We start from the raw sequence: 23,700 nt of genomic DNA on the forward strand, positions 1-23,700 counted from the left end.
ATTATTTTACAATTTTGTGAAATCATAACAAAGTATAAATTCATTTATATTTGAAGTCGGGCTATTTAACTAATGGATTTCTAAAATAAAACGTATCCTTGTACCGCCGAACTGTAGAAAAAACTGGAACGGGGGAAATGTCGTCGGAGAAAGTGATCTCCCCGTCCACTTCGCTAACAAACGGATACGGCTAAGACTCTAAGACTATCGGTACTTTTAGTACATGTGCAAACAGTCTATTCACGAGGACGTCTTAAAGAATATAGAGTTTAATTCTATAGTAATGCGTGTTTACTGTTTAGTATAATATTTACGTTTTTATGAAAATTATTATTTCTGGTTATGAACACAAATTAATATATCGTTCTTTTTGTTATTGTTTATTGAACGTTTTCACTAGTGTATGAGTTTTATGAACGCGTGTAAATTAAATATTACTTCGATAAACCTACTATAGTATTATTAGTAGGTACATTTATGTTATAAATAATACAAATTAAATAGTTTGTCAAAAGATGTAAAGGATCGTCTTATTAAAATGACTGGAAAAAATCCCTGGGATACAAAGGTAAGCAATTTGAAATAATCCAATACACGCAGTATCTAGTACAATACCTATAAATAGATTTTACCTACTTATTAGGTATATGTACGTAAACATTAAAAATTAGTTCTTTTTATGAATCTATTTAAAAAATGTAATGATTTGTACTTAATTAATCATTTCAAAATATATAATACCATAATTAATAATTATATGTGGTAAAATAAATTTAGATAAATTATTTAATTTGATTATTGATATTGACTAAGTATAGGTATTACCTATCCCATTTTGATATTTTGTTTATAGTATGCCGATATGTACCTATATATGTTCCATTTTTATACAATTGTAAATTTGAGTATAAATATAGGTACCACCTATAAACTACTAATTAGTGTATAAAAAAAGTTCTTATAACAAAACTTAGTGTTTAGTAGTTTTATACACAACGTAATATGGACACAGTGATTCGTATGTAACACGTATTAATGCATTATACTGTAGAGACTAATATACTATAATATCACCTGTATTATACTAATATAATATACAGTATAGTACTTACTGGGATTTATGATTTACGGTATGTAGTTTTTAACATAATATAATATCTTACTTACATTATAATAAATTGCAGAAGAAAATTCTTTAGTATTAGGAGTTACCCATTTGCGCCAAAAAAAATTTATTTGTTTTGGGTACAGCCTATTTGCGTCAAATTTACCCGTGTAAACATTTTAAATTAACGACTTGGTTTATTCATATATTTAAAATACGTCGTGCCTGTAACGAATAATAAAGTTATTTTTCAAAATTGTAAAAACAAAGATTATGTTGAAACAATAAAATTTAATAAATATAAAAAGATTATTTTTGTAAGTCTATATATTTTAAAGCTTTGCATATTATTAACTATCTATTATTACATATATTCTATAGTTTATAAAAACAATTTATACCAATCTTGATTATTGTTTCAAAAAAATGTGTATTATTGGTTATTATTTTAAAAAATTCCTGCAATTCACTATGATTTAAAAAAAATTTGTATTAATTATTCTTTGAGAAAAAATAATATTACTTTATTATAATTATATCAGATACATTTGGCGCAAATTTGAAAATTAAAATTTCGAACTTACTTTTTACCACGACTATAGTAGTTACTTATATCTAGGTATATTTGTCTAGTTTATATAAACACTTATAAGGTGTTGTAAGCTAAAAACAAACAATTTAGTAATTTACAATAAAAATAGTTTAGAAAAGTCATTTTCTTTTTATTTGTATTTGTTTAACGACAGTTGAATTCTTATCTATTAATTAATGAATTATAATATACATTATTTTAATCTTAATTTGTTATTTATAGTATATTTTAAGGTATAATGCTTGAAAGTTGAAAATATTAAATAAACGCATAAGTTTCGTTTATTAGTAGATATTTAAGATATTCAGTATATCACGTGTGTCAATGGTATAGCCGGTAGGTATAGCTAACGATATTAATTAAAACGTGACTTTATTCAGATGTATGTCTGTGTTTAATGATTTCCCATTCATAAATACAGTTTTTATTGTTATAATTTTTCACGCTACATTATTATATTATATTTTATATTATTTGAGGAATTTCGGATTATTTTATCGAAAAGGATGTAGTGTTTTTGTAAAATAATAATAATTATGCAAGATAAGTGTATTATGTATATTATAAATTTGATTTAATTTGCAGTCAGTAGATACTCAGTACAGGAGATACATTCGTATTTTCATTTAATTGTACTTACCGTAATTAGGTACTCACGGAGTGATTTAATTTTAATAACTACAGCTAGATATTATGTCATATTTAATTCAGTTTTAAACTAAAATTGTTAAAAGTCAGCATTGAGTTCTTCGTATTTATTTTTCTTTTGTTTTACGTGTCTAATCGTCCAACTATTTCTATTAAATTATTAACATTACGTCTACTAACTAAATTCAAATAAATAACCGTGTCATTAAAAAAAAATATTTATTCCACTTGTTTTTCACAAATACGTGAAACAGTTTGCTACAATTCCTTCCAACTGTAATGCGTCAAGTCCACGAGGAAGCCGAACTGTTGATATATGTTTTAATAGTATGACGTATAATGATAATAAAAAAAAAATCGTGACTTTGAACCGCAACGGTCTTTAGCTGGTTAGAGCTGTTATATGGAAGGACGCGCGTATAGATTATATAAAATTTCACGCGTCAATTCAATCCATTTATACATATACATTTTTGTTATTCGTTTTGTTCGCGATCCACGTGAAAGCAAGAGAAACCACGATGCAGTGATTAATGTAGTTTTGTACATACATAACGATATCTGCTACCTACTATACTGTCCTGCGGGCTGCTGTAGAGTGCAAGTATCGTGTGACGTGTTTACGCGAACGAATAACTTTTAAGGGAAACAAAGTTGTAATTCATTCGGAAGGAATATGAATAATGCCTGAAATATGGTTATACCTATATGCATAATTGGTTTAAATTGTTTAGACTATACATAGGTATATATTGGTAGTAATAGTAATGTAGATAGATATTATAATATAATTTATAACCGCATCAAATTATGTGCAAAATGCATCTGTTTGTATGTATTTAAAATTCAAACTAGGTAAGTATGGTATCTAGCACGGTTGGCACAGTGGCACCTGCTTATAATTTATGCTCTTTGAATAAAATGTTATTGTTATTCGAAGTATACAAGTTATTACGTTTTATTCGGTTATTTTTGTACAATAAAAAAGGCGTGATAAATTATCAAGTGACGCATATTATATTAAGTTGATGTAAAATTATTAACTACAAGTATTTATATAAAAAAGATTTTGTGCATATATAAATTAATTTATTCGTGTACCAAAAAAATAAATAGATCTCCAACTATAAAGATATAATATGTTTTAAAATTTCGTATCGCTGCAGAGTCACTCGTGTTAATGCTGAACGCGCGGAAACAGTATTTTTATGTACAGCATTTGAATGTTCAAGTACAATATGCAGTTTAAAGTGTTTTGTATAAATTTTAAAAATTCAAAATTCTCACAGTAATTTATATATATATATATTATGTACGTTAACCTACAAGCTATTATATAATATACCTATATAATATTCTAGGCAAATATCGTAGACTAGAAGAAGTAATACGTTTAGAAAATAACGGGTCAGTAAAAAGTTTACTGATTCCATATGAATACTGAGGTCTTAAACTACTTAAATAATATATTAATATTTAATACCGTACCTGTGCCTGTATGTCAATGTCACGTTAAATTTTAACTTATAAATGTGTACTCTGCAATGTAAGATGTGTAAAATCGTTATACTAGTGAACAAACAATCTAAAACTATATATTTCAGATATTATTTTTCGTGCGTCTAATAATCGACACATATATAATTCATATCATATAACCGACATCTGCACTATGTAGTACTTATATAAATATATATATATATAATAGTAAATTTATAACTATGGGCTAATATAATAAAATAGGTACCAATTTCATATTATTTATATTACAATATAATATAATAGATACATCCTACATATTATATTAAACTTATAGTAATAATAATAAATTATCACGAGTTTAGGGCATGGATAAACCGATGAAAATTCACACTGCAAATCCATAGACCTCGCTGCTCTATCATAATATAGCACCGGCGTGTGTACATGTATATACGAGTATGTGCTTAATATATTGTGTATTATTGTTACAAATTGATCACATTATTATTACCTATACCGCGTAACTGGTAACCATTATTGAAATCATACGTATAACAATAGGTAGTAATATAATATATATGGGCTTAAATAATGTAAGTTATTTACGGTGCAGAAACAGGACGAACCTATGAATATATACAGGATGATTAACTAACCATGCTTACCCTATTTTTTCTTCAATATAGCTACCTATACTGAATCTGATTTTTGGAATTTTTAAAAATATTATACCTAGTACCTAAGGGCTATATTTTAAAGTATTGAGATTTTTTGCGTTTCTATTGAAGAGTGTTCTGAGGTGATAAAAACTTCTGTTTGTCAAATAAGAATCCCCTTTTACAGTAAATTATTAATTGGATTATTGTTTTAAAAATGTTGATATACCAAATGTTCTTTTTACACAAAGTTGAATAACAAAAATATTATTCGTTGACTTTGATAGGTCAAAATTTTCGAAAAAATTATACCCACTTAATAATTTACAATAAAAGGGAGTTATCTTATTTCGTAAACAGAAGTTTGTAACTCTACAGGAAATTTTATAAGTAGGTAGTATAATAAAAATGTCGAAAATCCGAAATTACGGTCTTCAAGTCTATTACCTATACTTTCAAATACCAAAAATCAGATTTTGAATAACTTGCATGCATCGTCGAAGAAGAAACACGGGGTGAGCATGCTTAGTGAATCACCCTGTATAAACGCATGTGCGTATTATTATTATTATTATTATTAATACAATATATTATCCATACCTAGATACAGCAGTACTATTATACCTATGTATATACCGACGATCGTCCGTTATTCCCGACGCCGCCGTCCGATTTATTAGATACACGAGACGAGACTCATTAAGCAGTATTATTTTATTTTATTGCTATTTTTTTTCCTTTTTATGTCGTCGAGTCGGAGTGGCCGACTATAGGCATTATTATACGACGTCTCTGAAACTGAGTGAAACACAAACACTATATTATTGCCCGTACAGGTAAAACACGCAACTAGGTCAACGATATAATCATAATTCCGGCTTTGTAAACGTAAAACGCGCGCGCATTACGGGCCGTTGCGTCAGAGCGATGTGCGTACCTACTATACAGTTGTATTCTTGTATTCCAACACCGTAGATAGTATGATATTATATACATTTGTGTACATAATGTATATAGGCATATTACTCATAATAATACTAGAATATTGTTATAAAAATATTAATACACTTTGGTTCAATGTTCATTAGATTTTTAAAAATTTAACGACGATCAAGACGGAATTTCTGATGCATTATGACGTATTGATGGATGTATCATGTTAATTTTTATTGGCCAGTTTCTGGTTGTTCTCGACTGCAGCAACGGTTTATACTTTATACTTTCTATGTACAATTACAGTATATTGTATTTATACATAATAATATATACTATCGAAATATTTTAGTTTTTGAATTTTTTAAGATGTATAATGTTGTAAAGGAAGATTCTTAAAACGTAAAATACTAACTATTTTGAGGTGAATATTGCAAGTAATGGAGTTTCTACGACGGAGTCATAAAATATAAAGTGAGAGCTTGTTTTGTAAATTACCTTTTATAAATGCAACTGCAGTGCAAGTATACATTTATTATATTATCCACTTGTATTTTTTACATATACACGTCACACGTGGTTGAGAGATAAAAATTACTAAAAAGGTAAAATTAATTAAAAATTTAAATATATAATAAGTATATGCAGAGGAATTTTGTTATTTCATATAGACGACACAAAAAATGTTTCAAGAGTAGAAACGGTTTATACATATTTTGAAAAAATCTGATAATCAAAAATAATGATATTAATATACCCGGATAGTATAAACACTATAAACTCATATTTAACATTTTTTATTCAAATATGTATAGGTACATTTACAATACAATATTAAGTCTTAAATATTCAAAATTAACTTGTTGGCTCTAACTAACTTGTTACTTTGTTAGTCTATTTAATTTATAGAAATTAACGTAGTTTTTTTCTACGCGTCATCATTATAAACTAATTTGATTTAAAATAAATAAAGCATTTGTTTACTTATATACTAATGTCTAATATTGACCTTGTTTAAATCTACAATAATTATTTTATATTCTTTTATCCGTGATAAAAAAAAATATTTAAAATATATATCATATTTTTTGTATTATGTTTACATTTATAGAATTAATTCGTGTTTTTTTCGTTCGAGGACATCTCCCTAAAAACTCGGACATTTTTTGATAAACGGTATATTAATAACATATGTTTTGATTCCTTAATAATTAATATGTAACTTATTATAAACAAGAAACTGAACTCGTGTTCCTTGAAAATGGATAACTGAGTGTCAAGATGTGAATAAAGAATATACCGTTGTAAGTTCCTTCTGATTAGTTTTTACAATGACATTAATTTTTATTCCATGAAAAGCCGGGTCAGGCATTATCTTATGTTATATTAGTAGGTATAGGTTAAATTAATAGATTATATTACTTATTTTATAATATATGATTATTGATTAGGTTAGGAAATGTATTGTGTAGTATTGAAATTATACCTTAAGTTTATAAATGTAAGAGCAATCATAATATTCAATAGACATTTCAGTCTTTTGATATTTTATTTATTGTCTTAAATATACCAAAAATGTATTACATTATACTGTATATTACATTGTATATATTTAATAAATTAATCAAACAGTTCATTAGATTTTTAGGAAAATGTATGCCTATTAGTATTTTTACTGCTTTTGCTTTTCACTAACCTTATGATCAATTACACTACAACGATACAAATATAAATTTTTTTTGGCTGGTCATATATTTGTAACATTTTTTTCGAATAAAATTTATATATTTATTACTTGATAACCACTAGAATCTATCAGGTGAAATATTTTTATTGTATACTAGCACCATCTTACTGTATTTAAAAATTAATTTTTTACATGTAAGTATTACATTTTAGTTCTAGTTGTAACAAAAACATAACTGTCTTCACTTTTTTTTCGTGTATGACAATATATATATGAAACATAAACTAGGTATATAGCTATTAATTCATAAGAATGTGTGCATATATAATAATAATAATTGTAAAATGTTAGTTATGTATTTTCTAAATGTAGTATATTTTAGAAATTTAAAACAAAAATTCCTTCACATAATACACAAAGAATACATATTGCATACAAGAAAATTTTTCACATTATAAGGATGGTAGTTAATAAAATATAGATACTTTCTTCATTTGTATATGAATGGGAATCAAATTATTTTTAAAATGTTACACTTTCAAATTAAATTTAGTTAGTAGGTACCTATATTATAAATTATAATTATTATGTATATTATATAGCGCGTTTTCCATGGGAACTTATATTGTAGTTTCCGAGTAAAAGTTTTCAATTTCATTATACCATGACACTTCCTTCTCAGGTAATCTTATATTAAACGGGACTCCCACGAAAATTTAGTCTTGTTACTGCTATAAGATTTCGACAATGGAATATTAATTTTGTTAAAAAAATTTCACTTAAAAGCGAAAAAAAATCGCACGAGACAATTGGGCTAACCACCGCTGTATATATATATATATATGTACGGGTAGTTATAGGCACGTAAGATGAATGAATTAGTTTACGTTGAATTAGTTGGGTTTGCAAATTAAAAATTTAAATAAACACTTTCGAGTAGGTAATTATTAAAATTAACCGCGGAGATAGTTGTAGCCATTCCCTATAGATGTTTATCGAAGTATTATAATATACAACTATAATAATTTGATATTCTGTTTTCTTTCTGTATTGATTGGTGTGTCGTTTGTCCAGTGTAGCAGTGTCATTAGCTCTCCATCGAAGTGCGTTATTATTTGTATAGTATTTGTACTATAATAATTTAACATCAGCTACCTACTTCCCCCACTGAAAATTGTAATGAACGCAACGCATCTAAATAGTGTTGTTTCCTCTCTCGTTTATTAATAAGAACCGGCGATAAAACGATATTTGTTAATCTCACGGATAGATAAACATGTAAACCGTGCAAAATAATATTAAAAATAATTCACTAATATAATATAGCTGAATACTGATGATATAGATTGAGTATATTATCACCGGTAATTGGATAGTCTTATTATAGATTCGATTTCTGCAGAGAGCTCTTTGAATAAATTAAGACGTAAAATAGATTTAGTTAGCTATACATGTTACTACTAAGTATTTGGCAAACATTTTTTTCTACTTTTTTAGAATCATTAAAGAAAAATATATAAAAATTATACGAGTATAATACGTGTTATAATAATGTATTAAATTAAAATAAATTAAAAAGCTATATTAGTATAGGCACCTATTAAAAACGTATACCTATTTTATTAATTTGCATCTTATATATATTTGTTAAGTAATGAAAATATTTTATAAAGTTTTTAGGTAATATCAAACTATTTGCGGATGCATATTCATAGTTTTTAGAAACGTATATAATTGTTTCCATTAATTTTTATAATTGTTCTAAGGTACCTACTTAACTTCGTATAATTAATTAAATTGTATACAGGATTGTTGCAATTTATACATTTTATACATTTTATACTATGTAAGTACCTAAATTTAAATTTAGCGCAATTATTAGGTATGTTCTAATTTCTATAGAAATATATATAGTGTTTGGCCGTTGGTTTAGTATAACATATTATATTAACCTATATTTTTTTTTTACATAGTTTCAATTCAGACTACTCATGATGTCGTATGTCACTAAATTTAATAGTATGCATCATGCATCTATATATATATATATATTTTGACAGCTTATTTAATTATTTTTATTTATGATTATATAAGTATAGTGACTTGATAGAGTCATTATATATATAAGTAATGTGGAAATTATTAACGGTTTAAAATTTGTTAATAAACTATAATATCGAGAAATTAATTATCTCGTATTATAATATATTTTTTAAAATAAAGTATCATTATTATGCTATAGGATGACTAAAAGATGTATTTTTTTTTAATTTTAACCAAATTAATTATTTTCGAAATTAATAAGTAAAAATTAAATTATTAAACTAATTAAGCGAAAACAAATTGAATTTTAACTAATTGATTCTCATATTAATTTATTAGTTATTATTTTATTATGTTTTAGTATATCAGTAGCTATTACACCTGCATACTGAAATTAAATAGTTCATTGTTTGTATACCATGTTAATATGACGTAGTACTGTGGCACAACCAGAATTTTTTTAAGGGGGAGGTCCAAAAATATAATTATTTTAAAGTAGGTAGCAAACAAATTTAATTATTATTTTATTGTTTGATTAATGTAAATATTGTAATTATATTATAAAATTGAATGATAATTAAATGTAAAAAATAAAGGTAAGTACAATAATTGTACTGCTGTAATAACAATAAAATTACTTTTCTAGGAGGAGGGGGGCTCACCTGGTTGCGCCACTGAAGTAGTACTGATTTGATATAATGAAGTATTTATAGGTACGCTTGAAGAAATAAAAATTTTATTGTTTAAAAATGTAATAATTTCCTTTAAAAATAATCGATTTTATAAGAAACATACTTCATCTATGCTTTATCGTAAAGTCGGTTCGTATGTAATGTATAGCTTTAGATATTATATATTATCAAATGTAGGTACTATAATCTAAATAGGATATATAATATCTTTTTAAATATAGTTATATTAGTATTATTTTACTCGATTTCCGTGCGTTCTCTGACCTACTTATAAATTATTATAAATTTGTATTTGTACGTACCTATATCGTGTATAGGCGTAGTATAGCTAAACGTTTATAGCAACAGCAATAATAACAATTGTCAGAACATCGTGGGCTCATCAAACGACTAATGTGTCGGCATTGACCGTGATTTAAAATCATCCTGTATAATATATACATAAACATGATATTCAGTTCAACGATTTCGACCTTCCATTGTGCTATCGTTGTGTATCTCGTACCAGTATTTCAACGCACCGCGGAGCAATAAAATAGGTACTCTTGCATAACTTTCGTAATACCATAACATAGCGTAGTTAAATTATTGTATTCTACAACCAAGTAACTGAAACCATCAATAATATTGTTAGCGTTTAAATGGGGTTTTGTGATTTGGTATTTAACCTATGAAGTATAGGTTTATTTTAGACTCTGAGCTATGAATCTTTTGATTTTACAACGGTGTGTTTTTTTTTGTGGACGAGTAAACGATAAGTTGTTTATAAAATGTTTAATAATATTTAAAAATAAGGGTATTTTTGATTTAGTTTGTGTCTACCTTAGAGAGGACAAACTTAAATTTCACAGTTCTTATTTTTATAATCAGAAAAACCAAACAAACAATTAAGGAAAATCGAGAATTTTGTAGTTAAAAGTACTAAAAAACTTTTCTTTTTGTATCTAAGTCTTAAAAATTTAATACAAGATTCTTCATAAGTAGTTCATACTATAATCATAAAAACTAAAAAAAATTATAAAGACAATTATTTTCTATAGATATTTTAAGTTCCAATTTCGACGAAATTACTTATTTATTAAAGAATCGTCAAACAAAAATCGTTTTTCGTATACAGTGATATACGAATTAAAATTGAACACACTTACAAATTTACAATAGTGATCCACTCGACACCTATAATGTACAGCAGAGCGGTACCCATTTAACTATCTTTTTAATATTCTATCCCTGCAAGCTTTCGCCCGACTAGATCTATTCTCTGTGTTATGTATCTGCTGGACATCTCAAGAAATTTGAGTAATATCAACTTCGTGGTTACATATAGTATTGTATTGCCGGATCCACTGAGTTTATTTTAACTCATTGTCAACCTCAAATTGCTTACCAAAATATGTATTATGAGTTGTAGAAACAGAATCTTCTCTTTCAAATGATACGCCTACACCTAGTTATTTAGACTTAGAGTCAATGCACTTGTATAATTGGCTGTTTGAACAACACTATGTGTTATACTTTTTGCCCTACATAGTTGATCAATTTTTTATTTAGTAAAATAGTATTTTAAATGTTGTTTTGGTTTACATCCCAATAGGCCAAATAACTAAGTATAACTGCATAAATATATGTGTACTTTTTAAGTTTTTTTTTTATGAGTTTTATGATTTATTTTTAGGTATCAGTTGTTAGTGGGGCAACGAGCTCTTATGCATCAACGACTGACAGCGAACTCAAATTCACTAGAAAATTCAGCCAAAGATATCGATGGAGGTGTTGCATTATCGAAACGATTTTAGTGTTTATGTTGATATTTTCGCTATCTTTGTATGCGGGATGTAAGTAATCAATTTTAATCGTAATGTATTATAATTTATTTTATTTCACTATAAATTATAAAGTACCTACCTATTAAATTCCAAATATAAAATTTGTAATTAACAGTTTATTGTAATATTTTATGATAGCTATTACTAGTAGATAGATTATATTGATTTATTTAATAATTTTTAGTTAAATATATTTTAAAGCTATAATTGTCATGATTTTTTCAAAATTTAATTAAACCTACTGTAATACTTACAGTAAAAATGTAAAATAAATTACTTTAATAGGTATATCAAAAAATATATCATGAAATATAGATACTTATAATTATATAGGATAGATTGTCTCCACTTAGAAACGTTATACAATGATATATCATTCGATTCAAATATGATATATAACACATCCATAACAGTGACCCACTCGATACCACAACTACTAATAGTCTACTATAGCAGAGCGGTACCCACTTGCCCACCTTATTTTTTATTGTTATTGATTTTACGATGACAATTATTCGATCAAGTATTTTGATTCAATTTTTATGATTATACATTTTCCTCATTGTATTAAAATAGTAGTTGAATATTACGTTATCATCAAGCAACCGGGTCATCTATATTATGATCAATAAATCATGGTTTAAAATAGTATTGGTTTCATCACAATATCACACGATGATTGGTTTCTTTAAGTAATACACGATGTTTCATATAGGTACTATATTCTTATATAAAGGTAATTCGCTATGTATTTATCAATTGATCATATTGATATTGTCCTTTACTATAGCTGAATCTATGTGCAAAAATCATCATTCATTATTCGACACCTATATATTAAGTTGTTTACAAATGTTAACCCACACTCTGATTTTATAGTTATTGTTTTGAAATGAGTAGGTTTTTAAGTTGCATCTGTCATTGATTTTATAATATGGGTAAGTAAGTAAATTATACAACCAATGGTTGTTTTATTTAAATTAAAACCTACAATGCCAATTAAATAAAAGTGCATTCAAAGTATAGATACGTAAGTGTATAGGTAACCGAATATAGATACTACCTAAACGTAAATACTTAATAATTATAGTTGGTACCATATACGTGTTATAGTTATTTCCTATATATAGTACCTATACGTATATGTTATTATTTAACTTCAAGAAATATAGGTATCTGCGTTTAAATTGTATACAATATCTAATCTAGATCCACGATTTGAATAATAAAAATATATTTTTCGAAACATAATTGTAGTATAAGTCAAATTGAATTTAATATAATAATATACTCTATGTAACATTATGATTTTTCAATTAAAATCATGTATTTGAGTAAACTCGTGTTTCGATATAGTTACCTAATAGTATTTTTCAATTTATATCAACCGTGTATTTGAAAAGTTTTATTAACAAATTATGTAACTGTAATACATATTATATGAATCACAGAAAAGAAGTTAGGTAGAGTTCATTCATTGAGTGTGTCTTATTTAAGTGAAATTATTCGCCATGTAAATATATCTGTTATTGTATAGTTTAAAATAATAACTAAAAAAAGACGTTTTACAATAATTTATACATAATTTGCAAATTATATTACATTTTGTAATACTAATATTCGAAAATAAAATACACGTTGATAATATTAATAAATATACAAATATTATAATATTATACAAATTAAAATATAGATACCTACATAAAATTTGATATAAGACATGTGCCCACATGGATAACATATCGTTTAATATTTAATAAGTGTGGTAACAGTATTTTTGTTTACAAAGCATAAGGCAATTAATGAGGTATTTTGTTTAATCGACGATTCTCCCATGAAGTTATCGGTTTGTAATTAATCGATTAAACGTTCATTTAAATAGTTATAGCTCTGTTGAATGATTAAAAAATGATCATTTGTTGATGAACAGTTTTTACTAGATACAAATTACAGAATCTTTAGCAGGTATTTTGCTAACGGGTTTTCTATAAGTTTTTTTTTATCATTGGAATGAAATAACGTTTTTTGACACCGTGTTAAAATACATTTTATGGGATTGTAGGTAAGAACACAGATAAGTGATTTCATGGGAGGTTTTGTCTTATTTCATTTGGATTATAATGTTTATTCGGTTCAATAACCATTAGAATTACAGTTTATATATATTATGAATATAGTTATATAATAAAAACCATTGATTTGTCTGAATACACATTATTCCACAAGTTACTTAAATCGTCTAAATCTTTTTATTACCAACTACTAAAATTAGCCTACCTACTATAGTACTATTAAGTTCTTGTTAGGGAACCTGATTCGGTTCATATTGACTATATAATTACTTGTTTATGTTACGTTTTCTAAAGTTTAGATATTTTTTTTTACAAATAGAGTAGGTATTTATGTTAATTAATTATTGATTTGTTACAAAAGCAATGCAATGAGCAATAAATAATAACTAATACTAGTAGGTAATATTTGAAATTAAGTGTAGATATAGCACACAGTTATTATTTCTAATTAAATACCACAGTGGTATTACCACTTGATCAGATTCTTGGAATGTCAGATATTGAGACCAAAAGTCTATCGTACCTATTTTATATTTGATCAAGTACCTATATCAGTTTTATAGAACTTCGTCATAAAAATATTGGGTTGATTATTTATTCATTAGTCATTACCTACTTATCTCATTAAATGAATCAAATTTCCGAATGTTTTTTTTTTTTTTTTAATAAATTAATACTTATTCAATAAAGTTTTAACAAGGTAATATCAATATACTATAGACTCAAGAATAGTGTAAACACTCAGTTGTTAAAGGGGGAAGTTGCTGTATTAAAGTCTATACCTATAGTATCTGCTAATTGCTATACCTTTGTACAACTATTGAAGGTTGTATAAGATAAATACTTGTAACTTGATTAAATACTAATCAATTATTTATTGATTTAAATTATTTTTAAGTGATATATAAATATTTTTATTTTGTTATTTTTTGGAAAACAGACTAACTGTAAGTTTTATTTTACAATAAGTATGTTTGATATTTAAATTGATAACACGAGTGACTTGATTAAAAGGAGTGACTCAATATAGATATAGAAACATGTTTTACTTGATTTCAGATATATAGTGAAAACAATTTACCTATTATATAGATTTTTATATATCATGTATATGTTAATCGATAATTGATAACTTATTTTATGCCAATGAAAGCACAGTGATGATTGACTTTATTTTTCAGCCTGGCACTGCTTTTTAAATTTAAATAGTTGTAGATTAAATTCTAGTTATATTAAATAGATATAATAATAATTCCTAAATGTTAACGTTTTTCAAAAACTTTTATTCAGATTGTTTATTAAGTATATGAAATTTTTCAAATGTTTCTGTTATAGAGGAAAACAAATGTCCTTATACTAGCATTCTATAAAATCAGTAAATTTCAATTAAAATCTCTATTTTTATTTGTTTTTAGAAATGCCTATATAATATAATTAAATAATAAATATTATGCAAGTATAAGCACTTATAGTAATTACTAATTTATTATTGAAACTTTAAAGTTACAACTTATAATCAATCAGAAAATGTATTATTTCCATTAATAAGAATAATCATTAATATGTCACTTTAATACTCAAATAAATATCTTAAAATCTTTAGTTGAAAATATGCGTAAAGAATGTATAAAGTACGTTTATATAATTTTAAAAATGTATATTATGTTGTCAATCATTTCCTGTAGCAAATGACCTTTCAAATAGTTGCCATGGGTATATATGAATAGAAATTAAACCTTTGTGACGCAGGCACCATAAATAAATTGGAAAGTCGTCAGACACAATATTATATTTTTTAGTTATTAAATACCTTGTATGTCTACGATGAACGTATACAGCGGGTCTTGTAAGGTTTCCATCTATGGCCAAAAATATTCTCTTTTCTGAAATTGATTATAGATATACTTATACACGTGTTTTATTAAGAACACGTAATTATTATTTGGGCAATAATGAATTTCGTACAATATCCACCCAACGTATATATATATCAATGTATAATACAGTCATTAGACATTATTTCGTATAGACTGCGTGTAATATATTGGTAGTTTTGGTATTTGTTTGTCGATTGAAAGTGTAACAAAACGGCGCTTCCTTTCACCCATGATCAACCGTATCCATTGTGTTGTATTTTTCTATTCATGCAACACACGTCTACATATCTATGAGTCGTTGTATTTTGTTCCTCGGCACTCGGCAGAAACGCTTAAAAAATACGTAAATATATAATAATAACAATAAAAAATATGTATAAATAAAGGAAATTGATTTTCTGTCTTGAGCTGCAATTAGGTGATCGTGATTCGATTTATGCTTTTAGGAATAAAAAAATGTAACGAACAATCGATATTAAATTTTAGTTACACGCATAATACACGCACGGCTGAGCAAAATACCATTACATATTTACATATTTATACAACACATATTTAGTCAAATTTAATATTATTTTAATAAATTATGTTTTAGCTGTACCGTATCATAACTGTAACTATACAAACTTATTGACCCGATAATTAAGGGGTAGATGGGATAGACGTCACCTAGAGTGGAATTATTTAGGAGGTATTTTATAATTATTTTGATTTATAAGTTAAACTTTTAATTAAATAACTAAGACTTAAAATGTATCTTTTAATATATCTATATAGGTAAAGTGTACCTATAATAAGTAAAAATAATATTATGTAATTTGCAAAGCTCAAATTTAAATATAGTACCTTTAATATATACAATTATTAAATAGTCTAGCTGATCCTGTACAACGTTGTCCGTGACAGATTAAACGTCCATGTATTTACTCTTCCTTAATCTCTGTTGAATATAAACTGCATAGATTTTTAACACAGTAGTTTGGGTTATGTTAACTAAATATTATAAACTTTTTTATTTCCTGAAATCGATGGCAACAATATATAAATTAAAAAATGATAGTTTTTCGTGATTAACTATATTCGTTATTTATGGGTTGAAAAGTAAAAAATAAATAATACGAATTAGTCTACAATGCTACGGACCTGGTTGAATTTGTTAACGATAATTTTATAAAATCAGTTGAAAACTGTGGATTTATTTGGGTTATCTGTTTAAGGTTTTTGATTTTATATAGTAGTGTACGTCTAATAATATTTGATCGTGTTTTTTTTTTTGGTACCGATGTTTCTAACGTTTCTATACATGATACAATTTATGTAAAAAAAATAAAATACAAACTTGTATGTTGTTTTATAACTGGCCGACCATTTCACACTTTACAATTTTTCAAAAATCTTTTAATTTTATGAAAATGATGCATTAAATTACCCACACGACGTTGTTTGTGTGAGATTAAAAACAAATTAACACGATTAATATAGACTTCTATTAGCAAATTGACTGCTCTACGGGTTTACGACCTCATTTAACGGGCACCGTAGAATCCACGACAGAGAGCTACGTAATATTAGCAAATGAATCGCATTCATAACGTATCAATGAAACCACGAACGCCTGTGAAGACTGTCAGTGACGATCCATATTAATATTATAAAATAATATTACTTATATATACTTTAAGGGTTGGTTTTTTAAAAGTAAAAAGTAGCTATGAACTATTGTCTCGACACTAGAAATATTTGGTAAAAATATGACCTCAATCAATAGAGTCGTTTAGAAGTTACACGACCATAGCAGACGCACAAAAAAGTATAAAGATGGAATAAATTAATAAATTAAATTTAAATTATAAATACATAGTTTAACACCATTATACAATTTAATAATTGTGAACAGTAATTACTGTTTAAATGGAATTGATTTTTTTTTTTAGAATGTCAATTAATATTTTTAAGATCGATTATATTATTTGAGATAAACATAAAATAGTATACGTTTTAGGTATATAATTAAATTTAAAAATTACGGATTGAAAAAAGTTACAAAATAATAAATAAAGATTCAGTTATTAACTTCAATATATTTTGTGTGATGTAATATAACCGTAAAATTCTAATCAATTAGTAAATAAATTATATTCATATCAGAACGGTACTTTAGTACCGTTAATTGCAAAATTTTTTAATATAAAATTAATGTACTTTAAACCTATAACTAGTATGGTTTTCAGATGATTATTTACAACGTACGTATAACGGCGAAGAAAAGATATTTAGAGGTGATTTGAGAGCAGACGAAAAGGGAATAGATTTAATTGACTATGACAACCCAGACAGTCAAGACTATCAACGTTTTGTTTTGAACTATACACATTTAATAAAAAATATTATAAGCAGTAGTCCGATACAAAAAAAATTCATAGATGCCGAAATTATTTCACTCGAACCGTAAGAACCATAATATTTAATTAATCATATGATACGTCTATTTATAATAAATAATAATAGACAATAGCGTAGGTTGTAATAACAGAGAGTAATTTTCTTTTATTTTTAGTGATGAGGGCAGCTTGAAAGTGGATTTCTGGTTAAGATTCGAACCAGTTAGATGGAGAGCATCTGTTACAGTAGAAGAAATATTATCGGCATTTCGTCGTTTATACCCTTCAACGAAAATCATCCCAGGAAGTTTGCACATCAAACACATTACCAACAATGCTTTGCTATCTACGAAACCGTCGACAATAGCTCCAGAAATATCAACCATAGAATTTCATCCAACCACACCACCTCCGAGACGATGCACGCCTGTAAGACTGAATTTGTGTAAATCCGTTTTGGAATATAATTTGACGAGTTATCCTAATCATTTTGGACATAAAAATTTGGATGAAATTCACGACGATTTGATTGCATTCAGGTTAGTATTATATATATTGTGGCAACTGCGCTACGCGTATTATCAATAAGCAAAATAATATTACTATTTTGAATTTAAAAAATAATATTATAAAACCAAATGTTTGGGATGAAATTTGGTTCATCTCCTCGAGGTTTAATCCAGGGAATACAGCTTATATGAGCTATATTCAATATAAGAATAATTTTTATTTCGGGACGAATTTGGAACATCATCCATGCATAATTTTACTATTTAGGACTATTTCCAGTAGATCCCCTATCTAACGTTTTACTCATATTTACCTTATTATATAATATAATACACATCTGTTTTCTATTTATCTCCCCACAGAGATCTGGTAGACGCAGAATGTTACCAGAGAACGTTGGACTTTGTCTGTCAACTATTGCAACCGGCGTGCAAGCCAGACCTCAAGCTCGGACGAGACGAGGTGATGTTGCCGTGCAAGCACAGCTGTCGGTTATTCACCGCAGGTTGCGGCCACCGGATACCAGAGAAATTGCTGGGCGGTTTTGACTGTGCTAGGTTGCCCGACTATAGCAACATCGGATCGACATGCACGTCTAAGCCCGGCTGCGATTACAAGCTCCGGACCACCGGGTTGTCGGGCCGACTGTGCGATGGCGTCCTAGACTGTCCTGACATGTCGGACGAGACAACTTGTGGCTACTGTCCCGCTGGTTACCTGCACTGCATTACATCCCGGACATGCATCCCAGCCCGGTCACGGTGCGATGGTGTGGTCGACTGTCCGGGCGAGACTGACGAACGCAATTGTCGTGAGTATATAATTATAATATATTATACTCGTACAGTCGTACATTATAATAGTACGATAAATCAAATAAATAAATAAGCCGAGACGAATATATTAAGTAAAATATTTAAAAATTATAAATTTGATCGTGTGGATACAATACGAATACTTACACTTAGGCACTTAGAGAACGGTTTTCGAGCTATTTATTCTATAATATATTGTATTATGATAAATACCACTATATTTTATTTTGCATTTAGTACTGATTTCGTCGACTGGCAGGTCTGTAGATCAAATGTTGCCGTTAGCCACTGTTGACGCGTACCCGACTGAAGGTTTCGTGTTTTTCGTCGAACAAGGAATGTCGGGTAAGTTGTGTGCAGCTAATTTTCAAACAGACATTCCAAACGAAAAGATGTCCGTAGCTCTTCAAACAATCGCAACATCACTCTGTCGAACGCTAAATTACCAGTAAGTAAACACCTTAATTATACCGTCCTATTTCAATAACACACCGCATCAGAGATGCCAAAATATAAAAATCATAATGCATATATTGACCACCTGAAAAATATTCCACTCTCATAAATTTAATCGTACAAATCCAGGAAATTTAGTAATACATGAATATTAACTGATACATAGCACTTACTCATGTCTGCTCAATATAATTTGTAGTACGCGTAACAGTCGTGTTCAACGCCACTGCTATATTGTTAATACCTACGTATAACGATTAACGAAATATCATAAATATATATATACCTATTACCTATGTATAAGTACAACGTCATTCTGTCCAATTATACTAGAATCGTGTACTATTATTAACTCAACCAGCGTATAATAACAATAATAACGCCCATACCTTATTATAGGAATTTGACAAGTGTAGAAATTGTCGACGACGAAGACCCGCAAACAACAACGTCCGGTGCTTCACGATACGCACATGTCGTAGATCCATTCGCTAGCGAGATAACTTTTAACCTGGGCACATGTCCCAGTAGAAAAGTGTTGCGCGTCGCATGTAGCGATGCCGGTAAGCTATATACATATATTCCTATATATGTGATCGTGGTATACCTACCTACTCTCTTTTATACCGTTTGAAATCGTCCGTCGGCGAGTATTTAAATTTTTTTTCCGTTTACACTTACACAGTTTGCGGCATACAGACAAACAGAAGACAGAAACATGGTATTGACGGTTTAAATAAAATGGCTTCCCACGGTGATTGGCCATGGCATGCCATTCTCTACAAAAGTGGAACCCATGTTTGCGACGGTAGTCTCATATCTTCCGAATGGTTACTCACCAGCGCTTCATGTTTTCAAGGGTGATTATCAAATTATTTGTTTAAATAATATGGAACATTGGAATCAATCACACCAATTGTGATTTAAAAATTGTAACTACTCATGGCTTGTCAACTGCTATTGAACGAATAAGCGTAGATATTACATAATAATGTTTGAATTAAAAGCTTCTATAATATTATATTATAGTATTTTATAAATATTATTAAAAATCGTTGTATGTGGCTATTTAGGCAAAGCAAAGCCGAATGGGTGGCACGTTTAGGAGCGGTGAGGTTGAACGCCGTTTCACCATGGCAACAAGAACGTCACATTGTCGGAATGGTCAAGTCGCCCGTAGAAGGAAGCACGTTAGTTTTAGTCAAATTAAGTTCACCCGTCACTTATTCGGATCATATTCGTCCGGTGTGTCTGAACGATGACCAGACGAACGATGTACCGTATCTACACTGCCAGACATTGGGTTGGGCAAAAAATCGTTAGTATTTCCAAAATTATTTTTACCTTTAATATTGTGAAATAAATTAAATATTTAATTACTTTATTATATTGTATCTTTGTAATTTATCGACGTTATTCCACATACGTATTTGAATTTTACAGGAGACAACCTTCAGAGGATCGAGGTTAAAGAAAGTTCTATGGACAGCTGTACCAACATAAGCATCACGACGGTGAACGGGTTGTGTTACGATTCGATTTACGATCATAACGATTGTACAGAGGAAGAATTTGCCGGAAGTCCGATGATGTGTCTATCAGCTAATAAGAAGAGCTGGGTCTTGGTGGGTGTCACTAATTGGCGGATTGCATGTTCGGCAGACGGCATGATGAGACCGAGGCTCTACGATCGTGTAAAGTCCAACCACAAATGGATAAATACAGTTCTAAAGGACGGTTAAGCAGTATATTATCACATTTTTTTTTGTTATATTTATGTACGTCTTATAATGCGTCAGATGTGATTTGTTTTAATTTATTATTGGTTCAATTAAACTATATATTATACATATATACGAAATGTCTGTATGATATCATATTATATTTAAGTAATATATGTATAAGTTAATAATTATAATAATTATTTTTCGGATAATTTATTAGAATATTACAATAATATGTATTTTAAATGTTTTTAATTTTTAATTTTTTGTTTATTTGATAATTTTTGTATTTTCCTACACTATTTGTTTCATGTGTAATTTTGTTTTAAATGATTAAAAATAGATAACTATTTTTATTAATTATTTTAAATATTAAATTATAATTTCTTGAGCTTTATTTATATTATTACAAAACCATCTTAACTACTATAGCCTAAAAAAGCTAGTTTTAATTGATGTTGACGATTATAAAGCTGAGTATTAAAGTGGTGTATTTGAACCTAACATTTTGGGCAAGTTTTTTTAAAAGTTAAAACATTTTAACCAATTAACCATTAAATTCTTGTTGATACACTTTTAATTGTTTTGTTCGTCTCAATTGGTATGGATATCAGTTTACTACTTTAGGCCTTTAGGGTAAATCCCTAAAAGCCCTAAAATTGAACATTTCGTGTTTATTGTAATTGAAAAAATAATGGTAGAGACTTGAAACTTTGCCACTAGTTAATACGCAGATATGCTTTTTGAAAAATTAGCTCAAATTGTCGTGTTACAAATAGAAGAATAAATAACTAATAGCAATATAATTAAATTATAAAAACTATACCCTTAGAAATAGAAGCTGACCCACTGTCTCCGTTTCAATCTTTACTTTATGCAATGACTTAAATTGTACACATATATGTTAAATGAGGTAAAAATAGTGAGTGTTGTAGGGATTCTGGGATTCATATAATATTACATTAAGTAATATACAAATACTAGAATATTTAGGATATATCTCATTCTGAACCTTGGATCTTGACATCAGTATTTTGTCAGCATAGAACATAAAATTGTATGTATGAATCTTTTCATTATTTTCTATGTCCTTATTCGTTATATTCATCACTCGACTGCTGACGCTGAAAACTGTATCGTATAATGTATATGTTTATAAAATATATTATTTTGATTTCAATAATAGGTAATTGATAAACAGTAAATAGTAAATACCAATATTGTTTTGTATTATTATTTTTTTTTGTGTACAGGCTTGTTGGTTTTTCTTTTACGCACATAATATCTATAAATATATAAATATATAATATTATGAAGATAACGCGATTACAACGGAAAAAACGTTCAGTACGAAGTTTGTCAGTACAAGAAAATATGACGCACAAAAAAAAGGAAAATTCCATTTTAAACGGAACGTGTTATCACCCAATCATGTATACACTAAATAGTGTTATTTAATTATATAGGTATATGCAAAAATATTGTTATCATACTATAATAAAGTATGTAAGTACGAATTATAGGTATACATATAAAAAAAAAAAATCCAATTAATAAATACTAAATAGTATTGTAATTAATATTTAGAATCATAAAAAACGTATATCTAAATAATAGATACATATTATATAATACTTATGTATTGGCTGTGGTCTGATATGCTATCTACACGTTGAATAATTTTAAATCGTTTCGACAAAATTATTGAATTTAAAAAGGACGTAATGACATATGTGTTATACTTGTTTCAAAAATAATATAAGTGGCAAAATCTATTAATTTTACATTTGGTATAATCGATGTACACGACAGTTAATTGAATTTTCAATATTAGAGTTAAATCGACCCATAAACGAACGGATTATCTGTGTCTTGTCGTATATTTTCTTCGCGGATATTTCTTCTTTTATTACTACTATTTTAACATAACATATATTATATATAGTTATTAGTTATATATTTTTTATTTTGAGAAACAAGGATCTGTTATAGTTATATAATATTATTACAAAAAGAAGTTGCGTGATAAATTTAATTTGGTAAATGGGTGTAGGTGATATCACTGATGTGAGGTATTTACTTTTTTAAATAAAGATATTTTGATTTGGAATTAAAATTCAGATGAATATTGAGTATTAGTCATAACGAATATATATTAGATTTTGAAATTTTGAATATTACCTATTTATATACTATTATAT

The 23,700-nt window shown here is 27.5% G+C and overlaps 1 protein-coding gene across 1 annotated transcript; it reads left to right on the forward strand.

The window, feature by feature from the left end:
* Positions 1-235: 235 nt before the first annotated feature.
* On the forward strand, positions 236-21,823 carry LOC113552055 (atrial natriuretic peptide-converting enzyme). The gene is made up of 10 exons (XM_026954722.1): positions 236-568; positions 11,514-11,673; positions 17,845-18,061; positions 18,171-18,533; positions 18,867-19,315; positions 19,557-19,767; positions 20,175-20,338; positions 20,461-20,635; positions 20,849-21,093; positions 21,219-21,823. The coding sequence occupies exons 1-10, from the start codon at positions 539-541 to the stop codon at positions 21,515-21,517; spliced, it is 2,313 nt and encodes a 770-aa protein (XP_026810523.1). The 5' UTR covers positions 236-538; the 3' UTR covers positions 21,518-21,823.
* Positions 21,824-23,700: the final 1,877 nt, after the last annotated feature.

The sequence above is a fragment of the Rhopalosiphum maidis genome, chromosome 2 (assembly GCF_003676215.2).
Source record: "Rhopalosiphum maidis isolate BTI-1 chromosome 2, ASM367621v3, whole genome shotgun sequence".
Taxonomy (NCBI): Eukaryota; Metazoa; Arthropoda; class Insecta; order Hemiptera; family Aphididae; genus Rhopalosiphum; species Rhopalosiphum maidis.